Source organism: Equus przewalskii, chromosome 1 (genome assembly GCF_037783145.1).
Source record: "Equus przewalskii isolate Varuska chromosome 1, EquPr2, whole genome shotgun sequence".
Classification (NCBI taxonomy): domain Eukaryota; kingdom Metazoa; phylum Chordata; class Mammalia; order Perissodactyla; family Equidae; genus Equus; species Equus przewalskii.
This window is the reverse complement of record NC_091831.1, coordinates 59,718,354-59,731,908: the sequence shown is the minus strand read 5'-3', so window position 1 is coordinate 59,731,908 and position 13,555 is coordinate 59,718,354. Positions and strand designations below refer to the sequence as shown.

Genomic DNA, 13,555 nt, shown 5'->3' with positions numbered 1-13,555 from the left:
TTTCCAGCCAGATCCAGTTATCTCCCTGATGGAGGGAAGAAAGGTCTGGATAATCACACATCCAGAGAATGCACAAACCTCCCTCTGCCTCCATGGGATGCTGACTCAGCGCCCCCTCTCCTCGCCCCACCTCTTCCCTGCTTCTAGAGTTTGGTGGCTAGTTCAAATTGCTTTGGAAAATAGGAAAACGGAGGTCTGTGCCCTGGGTCGCATCAGCAGGTGGGGAGGGTTTAGGGCAGCTGGGACTGTGGCCTGGGCTGGCAGGGGCGCATATGTCCCGGGTCTCTACCAAGCAGATGCTGGTGGAAGGATTTATGGGGCCCAGTTGAACAGTGGCCTGGAGGGTCCAGAGCTGGGAACCGGACCCTCAGCTGAATGTGTGACGCAGAGCAAACAGGCCCCCTGCTCCCACCCTACCCAGCCCCACCCCAAATGGCTCAGGATGCCAGCTCCGAGAACCAGCGGATCGTCAGCCTTCCAGCAAAAGCCCGAGGAGGGACTAGGCTGAGGCGGCAGTCAGTGAGGACGGGAACTACGGAGGCTCACCTTTTTTGGGCCATGGACCCCCCACAGTCTAGTGAAGCCCACAGACCGCCTTCTCAGAATAACGTCTTTAATTGCATAAAATAAAATACATGGGAACACAGAGTCAACTAACTATTTTGAAATACAGTTGCCCCAGTATTTTAAAAGGGTCTTATAGTAGAACCGTGTGTTTCTCAATGCATTAAACATGAGATTTGGCAGCAGGTGTAATACCTGCTATAATTTCCAGGTAGTGACGAGTGTAAATGCTGTTTTGAGGTCTCTGTAACACCTGTAATGTGAGATGGAAATATTGGCGAACTCTCGTGGGGTCCGAGCCACGGTACCACTACGCTACACTCTGTGGTTGGCTTCTATTTCCACAATTAAAGGGGGCTGAGGTTCAGCTGGAAGTCAGTGGAAATAAAGAGGCAGATTTTTCTCCATCCAGGGTCACAGATGCCTTGGGGGAGGGTTCGTGGGCCCCCCTCCCGGGCTAAGAACCCCTGGACTGAAAGGAAGCCTGGGAGGCGCCGAGAGAGATGCAGCCACAACCCTGCAGGGCCGCGTGTGGAGAGGGGCCAGAGAAACAGCAGGCCGGACAGACTGACTAATGGGAACAAACGCGAAAATAAATTTAAACAAATACAAGGCCGCGCGCTGTGGCTCCCTCACAGGCCTGGAACACATGTGGAATGGAAAATGAGGGGGATGGATAAAAATAAAGGCCGAGATTAGCAGGAGAACAAGAACAATCCCCTTCTCACTGCCCCCCCCCATCCCGGCAGATAAACCCAGTATCTCGGAATATGGCTTTTTCTCTCGTCATTTACTTTCTTTTATTTATTTATTTGGTAATGTTTTCTCCTTGGGGAGGTGGGTAATTCTCTCTGTTTTTTTCCTATGCCCCTCAAACAAATGAATCGTGTCATCTCCTGGCTGAAATAGAAATTAGGTCCTGCCAGATGTGTCCTCGTTCACCTCTGCGGTGCAGGTGCCCCTGCTGCCTTACCGCCACCCCCAGCGATGCTGGAGGTGGAAGAGCCACCAGCTTGGTGGAACCAAACCTTTGAGAATGGGGAGCCGTGGTGACAAATGTGGGGCCCCACAGTACATGCATGAGGCATAGGATTGAGAGTTCAAGGTGAAGTTCTGCGACCTGGCTGTGTGACCTTGGGCAACGTCCTTAACCTCTCTCATCTTCAACTTCTTCCTCTCTGAAAAGGACACAATGATACACATATCTCATGGGTTGGGGATATTAATCGTTAAAATTTAAAGAGTGATTTTCGTGGGCATTGTTCTAAGTATATATATTAACTCACTTAATCCTCAAAACAACTCTGTGAGGTAGGTACTATCATTGTCTCCATTTTGCAGATAAAACTGAATCTGAGAGGATAAATAAGTCCCCTAATATCACAGGGATCAGAAGTTGCAGAGCCAGAATTTGAACCCAGGCAGTCTGGCTTCAAAGCCCTTATTTCTAACCACTCCAGCTGCCTCTCTCTTTCTTACCTAAGAAGGGATGCTCCAGGGGGTACCAAATAAACAATCACACGGGCGGGCTGGGACAGGTCAGGGGGACGATGAGGCCCACAGAGGTGCCGGGCCCCTCTGCCCAAGGCAGGGACAGAGGCAGCTGGAGCAAGTTCGGGCAGGGAGATGGCCGACGTCGGGAGCAGGGTGGAGGGGAAGGTCAGGTGGCACCCTCCCCTGCCTACCCAGGTCCTCTTGGACAAAGAGAATGTCGGGATGTGTAGAGTCCTGAGGCTGACCGGTCCAACCTATGGCTTTCCAGAGGTGGACACTGAGACACAGTGGGGACTCACCTGGCCTCACTCCACGTGTGAGGAGCAGATGGGTGGGACGCAGCTTCCCTGTCTGCTCCCCGCCCTCTCTGGGCAGTGGGGCAGGTCTGGCAGCAGAATGCCACGGGCAGAGGTTAAAATCCTGGGCCCATTCTAACTTGGGAGAGCGTTTGTCACAAAGACAGAAGGTGGCACTCAGCGTCTTCCCGGGAAGCGTGTGGAAGGCAGTTTCTATTGGACTTCTTGGGTTTCATTATAAGGGGACTGGGGTTCTCTGGCTCCCCGCAGACACCTTAAGAGGAAAATGTCTAAACTACATGGGAGCCTCAGCTAGACGCCAGGAAGCACGTGCTGGCTGGGACAGGTGGGCAAGGAGGGGGAGGTTTTCTGTGCAGGAGCCTTTGCTAGTTGCCCTGCTTCCTCCCTGACGGTCCGTTTTCAACACAGCCATCCACCGGCTCCTTAAGAAAGGTGACTCAGAGCATGCCAACCCCCTGGCACCCTGCCGGGCTCACAGTAGCGGAAAAACGCCTTCTTGTGGCTGGTAGGGCCTGGCCTGGCCCCCGCTGACCACTGCGGCCTGGCCTCCTACGGCTCTCTCCAGCTCCCCGGGCCAGCCACATGGGCCTCTTTTCTGCTGCCTGAAACTGCCAGGCTGTCTCCCTCATGGAGACCTCCGCCCTTGCAAGGGAGCACCGCTGCTGGAATGTTCTCCCTCCGCAGCTCCACGTGGCTGCCTCCTCCACACCACTTAAATGCAGCTAGAAGGGCACCTCCTTGGAAAGACTTCTGGGACCACAGAATTGAAAATATCCCCCTACCCCACCCCATTACTCACCCTGTCTACTGACTTCTCGACATTCATTTACACCTGCAATGATGTTGGTGCTTACTCCTCCGGCTGCCCCACTGGAATAAATACAAGCTCTTGGAGGGCACTATCTCCCCAGTGGCGGGCACACAGTAGGTACACAATAATGTTTATCGAGTGAATGCATGCATAATGTCACCACCTGTGTAAATTTCAATATAGTCCCTCAGAAAGGCGGGGGGTGGGGGGTAGGCGGTAAACTAATGAGGTCTAAAGGCCATTCTGAAACAGTTCCAATTCTCAGAAGCAGCCAGAACCAGGCAGTAGAGGCCTCTCTGGGGGCATATTGGCACCCCACTCTCCAGTCCAACCCCGCTCCTCTGCAAAAATATTCTCAAGGACAGCAGCAAATATGTTCTGAGAAGTTGCAGGTCAGAAACGAGACAGAAATAAAGTGGATCAAATCTCTCAACTCCTGAGAAGAAGGCAGAATGCAGGAGAATGGTATTGCTCCTGATGCTGCGGGAGAGGAACTGTCAATTTTCAGCTACGTCAACCGGGAGGGGTCGTGCACAGTGCAGAAACACTATTTAGAAACAACCCCCTTTGCTGGAATTTGTAAAGCAGCCAGAGGCACGATGGGCTCCTACACTCCCTGCTCTCCTCCCCAGTGCTTAGAGGCAGGATGCGGAACAGATACTCCACTTGCATCTATGCAGAAGAGTGTTTTCTAGGATAACTGAACAGAATATTCTAACCATCCCAGGACCCCGCCGTGCAGGTGGGCAGACACGACGGCCTGTGGCCGGCTCAGCTGTAGGAGGACCAGGGAGCTCTGTAGGTACCATAGGGAGAGAGAAAGCTGACCAAACTGGAGGAGGCACAGAGCGCATGGCGGGCAGGGGTGGGTTAGCATACGGTAGGATCCAAGTGTGTTCTTGAGTGTCGAGTGCGTTGCTTATGTCCTGTGGCTTCCAGAAAGCCAGGAGAGACAAGAGGAGAGCCATGAACAACCAGGGCGCGGGGAACGAGGCTGCCACAGGCTTTAATTTGAAACTCAGAGATGGGCTCCCACAGCAAGGCTGACTCCTGGGGGCTTTGCCTGGAGATTTTTTTTCGTGATTTGCATTTCAACCGTATATTTGCATCTCAACTGTCACGAGGTACAAATGGGCTGTTCTTGGTTTCAGCCCACCCCAGCCCTTCCTTTTCTGCCTTCTGTGACTTTTCTATAGCTGGGCAAAGGAGAAGAAATTACTCGGCAAGACTTGACAATGAGGACGGAGTCCTTGGGAGATAGAAAGGGCCTCTTTCAAGAACCTTTCTTGTTTTGAATGGTCAGGCAGAGCCTGAGATTCAGCAAGAAACTGAGCAGAATCTTAGGTCTGGAGGGGATGGCAGACATTAGCTAGTCTTTGTGAATTAGATTAGCCTCCTTATTAGGAATGACTGCCACAAAGTGCTGACTGAGAGATTAAACTGCTTCCTGCTTCCCCTTCTGTTTTCCATCAGCACCCTCTACTGTCCCACAGTGGACTTTTGAGGTCACCTTCCTACATTAACTCTGCTGGAACTGGGCTTCAGCACGGAGCACTGACGGACGATCCAGGTTGGATAAGGCCCTGGGTCACCTCGCTGCTACTTTTATCACTTACTCGTGCTTTAACTCAACACAGTGCCTATTTCTGCAGTGCCTCCCATGTGCCAGACAGAGTGTGAGGCACTGGGTACACTGGTGGGCAAGAGCAGACTGGCCCCCACCTGCGGCTCGGCCAGTCTAATCCGGGAGACGGATACTACTGAGATCATCACTCTGACAAGCGCAAAATCAGCCATGGTGAGTGCAAGGCAGGGTCGCAAGGCCCCAGGGAACTATGACCAAGGGAGTTCGCCTCTCCTCGCGCTCCCTTCCCTCCTCCAAGTTTGCTCCGTAGAACACATTTTCTGCCACGCCTAGCAAATCCAGTCACGGACACCCAGATGCAACTCCCAACAGACGTCTTCTCCCCTCAGAAAGCAAACTGGAAGAAACGACAATTTTTTAAAAGTCTCTTTTACAGAACCTGTCTGATTTCTCTTTGGGGTTCCCTGATTTTTCACAGGTTCTGGGCACTCGGGCAGTGCTCAAGAGTCAGTGGCCTCTGTCTGCTGTTCCTGTTGGCAACATGGCTGAAAGCTCCACCCGGGAGCCCGGGCCCTGACCCTCAGCACCCAAGACTGGGCCCTGGGAGCATGGACCTGTGTAGATCTGAATCCTCCAGAGTTTTGGAGAGTGGAGAAGATTTGGGAGACATGAAAAAGAAGGGCAAATTAGAAAGCATTTATCCCTCCTGCTTATTTAGGATCAGCCCAGGACCATGGCTGCGGTGGCTTGAGTACAGTGCTACTGGGAGACTGCAAGACGACCCAGATGACCTCAGGGCGGGGGCGTCTGGGCTGAGGGGCTGCCTCTCCCCTGTGACAGTTCTCTCTCTGCGCCTCACCCTGCCTTGGAGAAGGGGGACCCTGTGGAGAGGAGGCCAGTCCTCTGCTGTCAGAGGCAGTGGCCAACTCCCTGGGGAAGCACAGAATGGTCCCAGGCAGTGCTGGGCACCCTGTCCACAGTGGGCATGCTGATGCCTCTGCCTGGGGGGGGGTGTGGTCACTAGTGGCAGGCTGGACCCTGACAGCCCTCAGCATTCCTGCAGACGCTTCAGACAGGCTTTCAGCAAAGGGAGCCTGAGAAAAACCCAAGGGGTCAGGTGACCTGGAAATCCCCCAACCCCAGAGCGGGGCCCTGGGGGTTCCGGCCCTGCTGGTGCTGATGCTCCCTGGACCCATCTGGTTAACATCCGTGTGTGGCAGGCACCGTGCTAAGTCCTATGTACGTGTCATCTCATCGCCTCCTCTCCACATCCCTCATCCACAGTGCTCGTGGTGGACACAAACATGTAGCTGCTTCCTCACTTTCCCCAGCCTTCTGGCAGTCAGGTGGGGGAACATAGCTAGTTCTGTCCCCTGGCCCTGGCTGGAAGTCACAGAGCCACTTCCGGGATGAAGCATAGAAGAGCTGGTGCTTTGCCCCCTAGCTGTCCCCTCCTACGGCAGTGACCAACGTAAGTGGGCAGTGTGCCCTTGATCACCTACACAGAGGGAGGCTACCTGCCCACCCGTGCTGGCCACGTTGTCTGAAGGAGAAACAAACTCTGTTTCAGTGTTAATGTTACGGCAACAGAAACTGACGGCTACGTTTTCTTTTTATTTCTTTTTTATACAGATGAGGAAAGTGAGGCTTAGAAAGGGTCAATGACTCACCCAAGGTTGCAGAGCTAGCAAATGGCAAGACTGGACTTGAACACAGGCCCCATCTGATTCCAGAGCCTATGCCATGAACCACTACACGAGCTGCCTCCTCTCTGGGTGGCCTCCAGAATGGGGCCCAGATTCCTTGGCTTGGCATTCAAGGCCCTCTGAGGCCTGTGCCCCAGCCCACCTTCCCACAGCCACTACACAAGCCCTGCACCAGCACATCGGTTACTCCTGTTCTCTCCACCTCGCAGGTTTCTGCCTCCGGGGCCTCTCTGTGGGCCAATGCCTGGCCCACTGGCCTCCTGCGCTCCCTTCCACCATCTGATTTGTGCCCAAGGCTCAGGCCTAGTCCCCTCTCACTGTGGAGCCTTTCCCAATCTTCCCACCCTTCCTCAGCCGAGCTCTGGAGCCCTCATGCCCGCGGTCACTGGACCCTGGACTCACACTCTGGCAGGGGCCTCTCTCTTCTTAGGCATCATGATCAGCCTGAAACCTAAGAAAGGCCTTTCTCCCGAGGTCCCATTCACGCAGCAGCCTCTAAAGGGGGTGCTGCACTCAGGGGCACGAGACGGTCCACTGGGGCGTGAGAAAGTGTCAGAACTGGTGTTTCTACCTGTTCATCTCCACCCTGTAAACTTTGTACATATTTGCATATGTTTTAAAATGCACAGACCATATTTGCATAAACACACGTGGCCCCTTGGGACGGGGACCATGGGTTACACTTCCGGGACTCCCTCAAGGGGCCAAATAGAGCTCCTAGCAAACAGTCGGTGCTCAGTACGTACTTTAGTTATGTCAGACAGAGAGGTATGGAATGACTTAGCAGGAGATGGAGGCACGTGTGCACACATACACACCTGTGCACATGGTGGGAATGACTTGCCCTCGCAGCCCTGAGTCCTTGCGGGGACGGGGGCCCCTGTCCAGTTGAGAGAAGCTGACGGGAGATGGGGAGGGATGTGGGAGGAAGGGCTCCTGGATGGGCATGCTGGGCGGTTTGCTGAGCAGCCAGAGCGGAGAGGGGCAGGAGGAATGAGAGGAACCAGGCCTGGAGCAAGGCCAACGTGCAAGCAGTGTGCAGAGTAAGCGCAGAGAAGCACCTCAGGCTGAAGACCCTGATGAAATTCCTGAGCAGCGTGGGCTGGGGGAGCAGCCGTAATAGAGAGAAGTCCTGTTAAGGTCTGTGGCTGCTGACAGGCGGGCAACACAGGGCATGAGAGGGGCCAGGGAGGAGGCAGCTGGGAGGGGCCCCGTGGGGAGAGAAGCCTGTCCCATCCAGGCCTGGCCCCTGGGCCAATGGCGCAGGGCGTGGCAGGGCTCATGGGGGCCACAGCCTGGCCTGGAGCCTCCTCCCTCCTCCCCTTCTCAAGCTTTCCTCACTCCTGGCCCATGTCCCTTCCTTCTAAGACCAGCCTCAGCCAGGCAGGCCCTAGGCAAAGGGCTGTGGGCGTCCCAGATCCCTCTGGAGTCTCCTTCCGGCCTAGGCTCCCCTGAAAGCATGCACACCCCTCGCACGGAAGAGGAGGAGTCACTATCACGCTAGAGCCGGAATACGACTTTCTTCCCAGGTCACCACTCATACAAGAGCTTTCACCTTTGTAAATTTCTATTGTTTGGTGTACGTTTTATGATGTCCATGCTAGATTAGTAGGATGATCACGTGTACAATTTCTAAATAAATACTGCACATGGGAGGTGTGTGTGCACACGCTCTTCGCAGGGTGCAAAGGAGTGATCCGAAAGCTTAGAGACCACCGACTTTTGCAGCCTCATCATTCTTAGGACACAGCAGGAGAGGGCACAGCAAGGTTTGCTTCTGTTCTACAGATGGTGTCCTTCCCAGGGTTGTACAGCCCAGGCAGGGCGTGGGTCTGGAGGAGCCATGCGTTCCAGGGACTCACCTCGTCCTTGTCCACCACCTGGATGAAGAGGGGGAGGGCAAAGCCGACCTGTGCCAGCTCAGTGATGGCCACGCTGTACTCAGAGCTGTTGAACTCTGGGGCATTGTCATTGATGTCAATAACCAGGATGTTGAAGGTCGTGGTGACTGTGGCATTGGATGGGGTGCGGTCATCATTCAGCTCTGTGCCCTGCAGATAGAGGACAAACACCCTGGGGATGAAGGTGGCCATAATCACAATAATAGCTATCACTACCAAGGCTTCCCAATGAGAAGCACTGTGCTTTATGTGAGTTGCTCCATCCAATCCTCACGACAACCCCAGGAGGAGATTCTATCATTAGCATCCCCATTTTACTGACCCTCATTTTACCAATGAGGAAACTGAAGCTCAGAGAGGTTAAGTAACTTCACAAGGACAAGGACACACAGCCACAGTAGATATCAAACTCAGGCTGTAGGATGCTAGAACCAAGGGGATGAGGTGAAGTGGGGATGACCAGACAGATCTGAGGGCTCGTCAAGGGGCAAAGGGAGAGTCTTTATTCAATTTGGCTGATGATGAAACCAAGGCCAAGAATTTTGTGCTAGCAGGTAGTTAAAACTTAATTCAGTATCTGCTATGGACTGAACACCATGCCAGGCACCATGAGGATCTGAGTAGGACTCAGCAATAGAAGGACTAAGATGCCTGGGGGCTCAGTCCCTGCACCAGGGCCCCCGGGCTCCAGAATACCCATTCCCAGTTCTGACTGCAAACTTCGCGACCAGAACCTCTGGGCGATAGGCCCAGGACTAGGTGTCTGTCACCAGTTCCCTGGGCATTTGGATTGACAGCCACATTTGGGAAGTCACCTCACATTTTATATAAAGATGGACAAAGTGGGCTCAGGGTCCCACAGTGAGTTGGGGACAGTGTTGGGACTGAGGAACAGGTCTCTCATGGAGCTGCCTGCTCTGCAGGAAGGGAGCAGAGACCCAAGGGGAGGCTGAGGGGGCCCGCGGGCTTGGCACTGGGTGGGGGAAAGGCAGTGTTAGCAGCCTCACGTGTACAGCGGCTGAAGAGGAAGGAGCCAGAGGGCGAGTGAGGGCCAGTTAATCCATTGCTGCCGCAGGCCCTCTCAAGGTCAAGGAGAGCAATTAAGGGCCAGGCTGGGCAGCACCATCCTCCCCACGCCGAAGGAAGGGCCTTGTTCCCAGAGCCCTTCTCCTTACAGTCCTTGTGCCCCCCACGCCCGCCCCCACCTCAATTGATGGCTGGGGCTGGGGAGGACCTTATGGCCCAGGCAGGATCCATACCCTAAATGGGTTTCCCAGGGAATGGCTCCACAAGTCACTGATTTTAATTAAAACCAGCCATGAGTGGCAGGCGGTTGCAGCTCCACCACACCTCCTGGGCGGGGACCCACTGCACTGCTGTTTCCCACCCAGGTAATAGCCCCACGGAAGCTGTGAGAACTAGAAATGGGACAAAACCCCAGAAATGGTATAAACCTAGCGATCTGAGCTGGCTACAACAGAGAACGTGGCATCACGGATAGCAGTGAGGACCATGGGGTAAGCACCTGCCATGTGCCTCCTCGTCCCTAATATGGGGATAAAAGTCCAGATCCTATATGGTCTCTGATAATGGCTTGAGCACCCAGCCAGCTCCCTGACACAGCCTACACCTGAGAAGCGTTCTTCCTTCACGACAGGGGCCTTGGGCATGAGTCCTGGGAATAGTGCAGGCTGCGAGACGCCTCCTGGAGCACTGCTGGAGGCTGGCCCCATGGCGTGGGCATCCCCTCTCCATGTGATGGAGGTGCCCGCTGCCTGGCTCTCACCTTCACCGTCAGGATGAAGCCGTGGCTGTACAGGGGGTTTTCCCGGTCCAGTAGGCCGTTCAAGGTCAGCGCTCCGCTGATGTAGTCCAGGGCGAAGATACTGTTGGTATTCCCTGCATGAGAGAGTAACATTCCAGGTATGACTGGGGCCCCGGGCCAGTGGACATGGGGCTGGGGCCAGGGCGCCTCCCTGGGCGTTAAGGATGATCAGTAACTTTAAACAGATGCCAGCTCCAGCAGTGATGGGGAGCGCTCTGAGGACACGGCCAGGCAGCGGCAGCGAGGATTCACAGAAAGAGAGCCTTACGTCCTTTCAGCCTTCCTCCCATCTCTCTAAGTCAGGAGAAAGTCTCGGTTTGGTGCTAATATGTGTCTAACACCACTCTAAGTCTTGCTTGTTCTCCTTTTTAACAAAGAGAGAGCAGGCTTCAGGCCCAGAGCCTTCCAAAGGGAGCAGCACCCAGGTAGGACTCAGCATCCGCCATGGTCTGAACATTGTGTCCCCCAAGAATTCACACGGTGAAATCCTAAGCCCGCACACATGGCAACATAAGCAGTCACTGGGATGCTGGCTGGGGGGGCCAGTAGGGGAGCCCTGTGCCAAGCAGGGAGGGCGAATGGTGGGTCTCACTCAAAGACTGATTGATTGATTAGTTCACTCTTCCTTCGAGTTCCTAGTGAGCACCTACTGTGTGCAAGGTGCTGGAGAATCATAGAGAACTGAAGGTTCATGCCTTCAGTCTCACAGTAAAGATCGACATTTATGACATAATCACACCATTGAACACATAAGTCCCTGTGAGCTAAAGTGCCTGAAGAAAAGCACCATGGAGTAGAGAGGTGGTTAAGATTACGCCCTCTGGAGGCAGACCGCATGGGTTCAGATCATGGTTCTGCTACTTGCTAGGTGGGTGGCCTTGGTCAAGTTACTTAACATATCTGGACCTCAGTTTCCTAGTCTGTAAAACAGGGGTACCAACAGTCCCCAGCCCCAAGCGTTGCTGTGAAGATCAAATGAGTTAATACAATGCTGGCACATAGGCAGCTCCCCACAAATGTTGGCTGCCTGAGCTTCGCCAAGATGACGCCACCGTGGTCCCCTCCTCCACCCCACCCCCAGCCAGGGAGCCTGTGCCCAGAGGCATCTGCTCAGCAGGGGCACAGTCAACCCCTCCTCTTGCCAGGACAGCCTCAACCAAGGGCCATGTGCACAAGGCGGTGGCCCTGAGGCCAAGGTCCAGAGCAAAGCCCTTAGTCCACAGGGCATTGCAGCCAGGGCTCTGGCACCTGCTCTTACGTCACTCACCCCTCAGGATGAGTCATCACTTCCTTGCTTCTTCCCTTATCCCCCTCTCCCACCATCCTCCCTTGGGGGTGGGGAGGCTGTGGGTTTGGCAGCCACACAGACAAAATTTCCTCTGCTATCCTGGAAGCAGATACCACCACGTCAACCCTCTGGTCTCCCAGACATCCTTTATGCAAGTCCCATGGGGACTGGCCGGGGAGGCTCATGGGACGCTTCTCACCTGTTCAGCCCCCATTGCTGAGCAGAGGGCAGCTGCTTCCCCTGGGCTGACAGGTGCTGTCCCAGGTGTGTATGGAGATACCCGGTAGGGGAGGGGTTCTGGGGTGGCGTCGGGTGGCACCTCGAGTGCCCTAAGGCTTCTGGGAGCTGGTGACTTAAAGTGCTCACACAGGTCATTGCTGGTCCCGCTGGCTCTTTGGGGGCATTTACCTCCTCTGGAGTTCCAGGCGTCAGGACTTCAGATTTGCAAGAATGAGGCTGCGAGCCTGTGAATCAAGCCTGCCAAAGCATGAAAGGCTGCCAAAGGAGTCGCAGCCTTCTTTCTCCTATTTATTAAAAACAGTAGCTACTATTTAGTGAACATGTACACATGCCAGGCACTGAGCTAAGCTGTTGGCAAAATTATATTACTTAGTCTTCACAATAACAGTATCAGAAGATATCCCGTGTTAAGTGTGAGGAAGCAGGCTCACAAGAGACGTGAGATAACGTGTCCAAGGCCACGTGACCAGCACATGGGCAGCCGGGGCTTGGATTGGTGTCCCTCTTTCCCTCCCTGCAGGCATTGGCCCTACACACATTTGCACCCCGTCTGCACCTGGATTGTGCTAAGGCACAAGGGAACCAGGTGAGACAAATAAGAGATCATCCTTCACAGAATGAAGTGGCAACAAAGCTGCTTTTTTCTCAAGAGGGAGTCCTAGCTAAAAACCATTATGCATTCTGGAAAGTTCTGGATAAATTCCTCCATGACAGGATTTTATGTAGCAGCAGCATGTCCATGTGGCGATGTCTTCTAGGCAGGGAGGGCCCACAGTGGGGACTAGAGTGGGAAGGCAGGCTGCAGAAAGGAGCTGTCAGCACAAAGCGGGATGACACACACAGGCACTGGCAAGGCAGCTGCAGTGAGGACAAGCAGGAAAATTTAGACAGCCAGGCAGTGGTCAGAGAGGAGGTGGGAAACCAGCACAGGGCCAGGAGCCTGGAAGCAGGAGAGGAGGAAGTTCTGAGTCAGAGATGGTCAGCAGGGTTAAACAGTGCCGAGAGAGAGAGGCTCCGGAGACGGGAGATCCAGCGAAGGCCCCCGCTGGGATCTTCAGATGCCCCCAGAGGTCAGACTGTGAGCTCCTGAGGGAAGGTGGGGCCCGTCAGTGGGGACAGTGAGGGCAGGTAGGCCTGCGGGAGTTTGGTGTGAAAAACAAGAGAGGCAGAGTGGCAGCTAGAGGGCGCAGCAGAGTCAAGCACAGGGCTTCTGTGTCACACTATGGTCAAAGACGGGGAGGAAGGGGGAGACGGAACCAGGACGGGAGGGGGTAAAGGGGGGTAGGTGGTCAGACTTGGGGAGTGGAGGAGTGGTTCTCTTTGAGTCTGGGGGGCTTCCCCTCCCAACTCCTCGTTCCTTCGAGGCTGGCAGGCACTCCCCTTCCCCAGGCGCCCCTCCTCCTGGCCCCTGCCAAATCTCATCACTCTCACATCTTGTCCCCTTGTTATCTGGCAGGCAGCATCCTGACCCGTGGCAAAGCTGGGTCTGGGTGAAAAGCAGTTTAGAGCGGCTGATGGTGCGTGTGGGAACACAGGCTGATGACTTTCAATTGCTTTGTCTGCTCCGCTGGGCTAACGGCGACCGCTCTCGCTGCCCTCCAAGTTAAAGGAAAACCAAGGGCTCCCTCCTGGGCCCTTCCCATTCTTAAGGCCCACCTCCAGCATCTCCGGCCTCAGGAAGCCCATCCTGGAGGCCGTGTCCTCTGTCCCTCTCCGATCCCCGGTGCAGGGCGGGCAGCCTCCGAACTGCCCCGTGGCGTGGGGCTTCCCTGGTTCTCATGCCCAGAGACCCAACACAGCCTTGAGGATAAGGGCTGGGGTCTC

The 13,555-nt window shown here is 54.7% G+C and overlaps 1 protein-coding gene across 1 annotated transcript in view; it reads right to left on the bottom strand.

Annotated features, from left to right (window-relative positions):
* LOC139074484 (cadherin-23-like) overlaps positions 1-13,555 on the bottom strand; it is a 316,069-nt gene that overhangs the window by 103,531 nt on the left and 198,983 nt on the right. Inside the window, exons 10-11 of the mRNA XM_070565310.1 lie at positions 10,165-10,277; positions 8,340-8,528 (exon numbers count right to left, since the gene is read on the bottom strand). Coding sequence (XP_070421411.1) covers positions 8,340-8,528; positions 10,165-10,277 — 302 coding nt within the window. The remainder of the gene's footprint in view (positions 1-8,339; positions 8,529-10,164; positions 10,278-13,555) is intronic.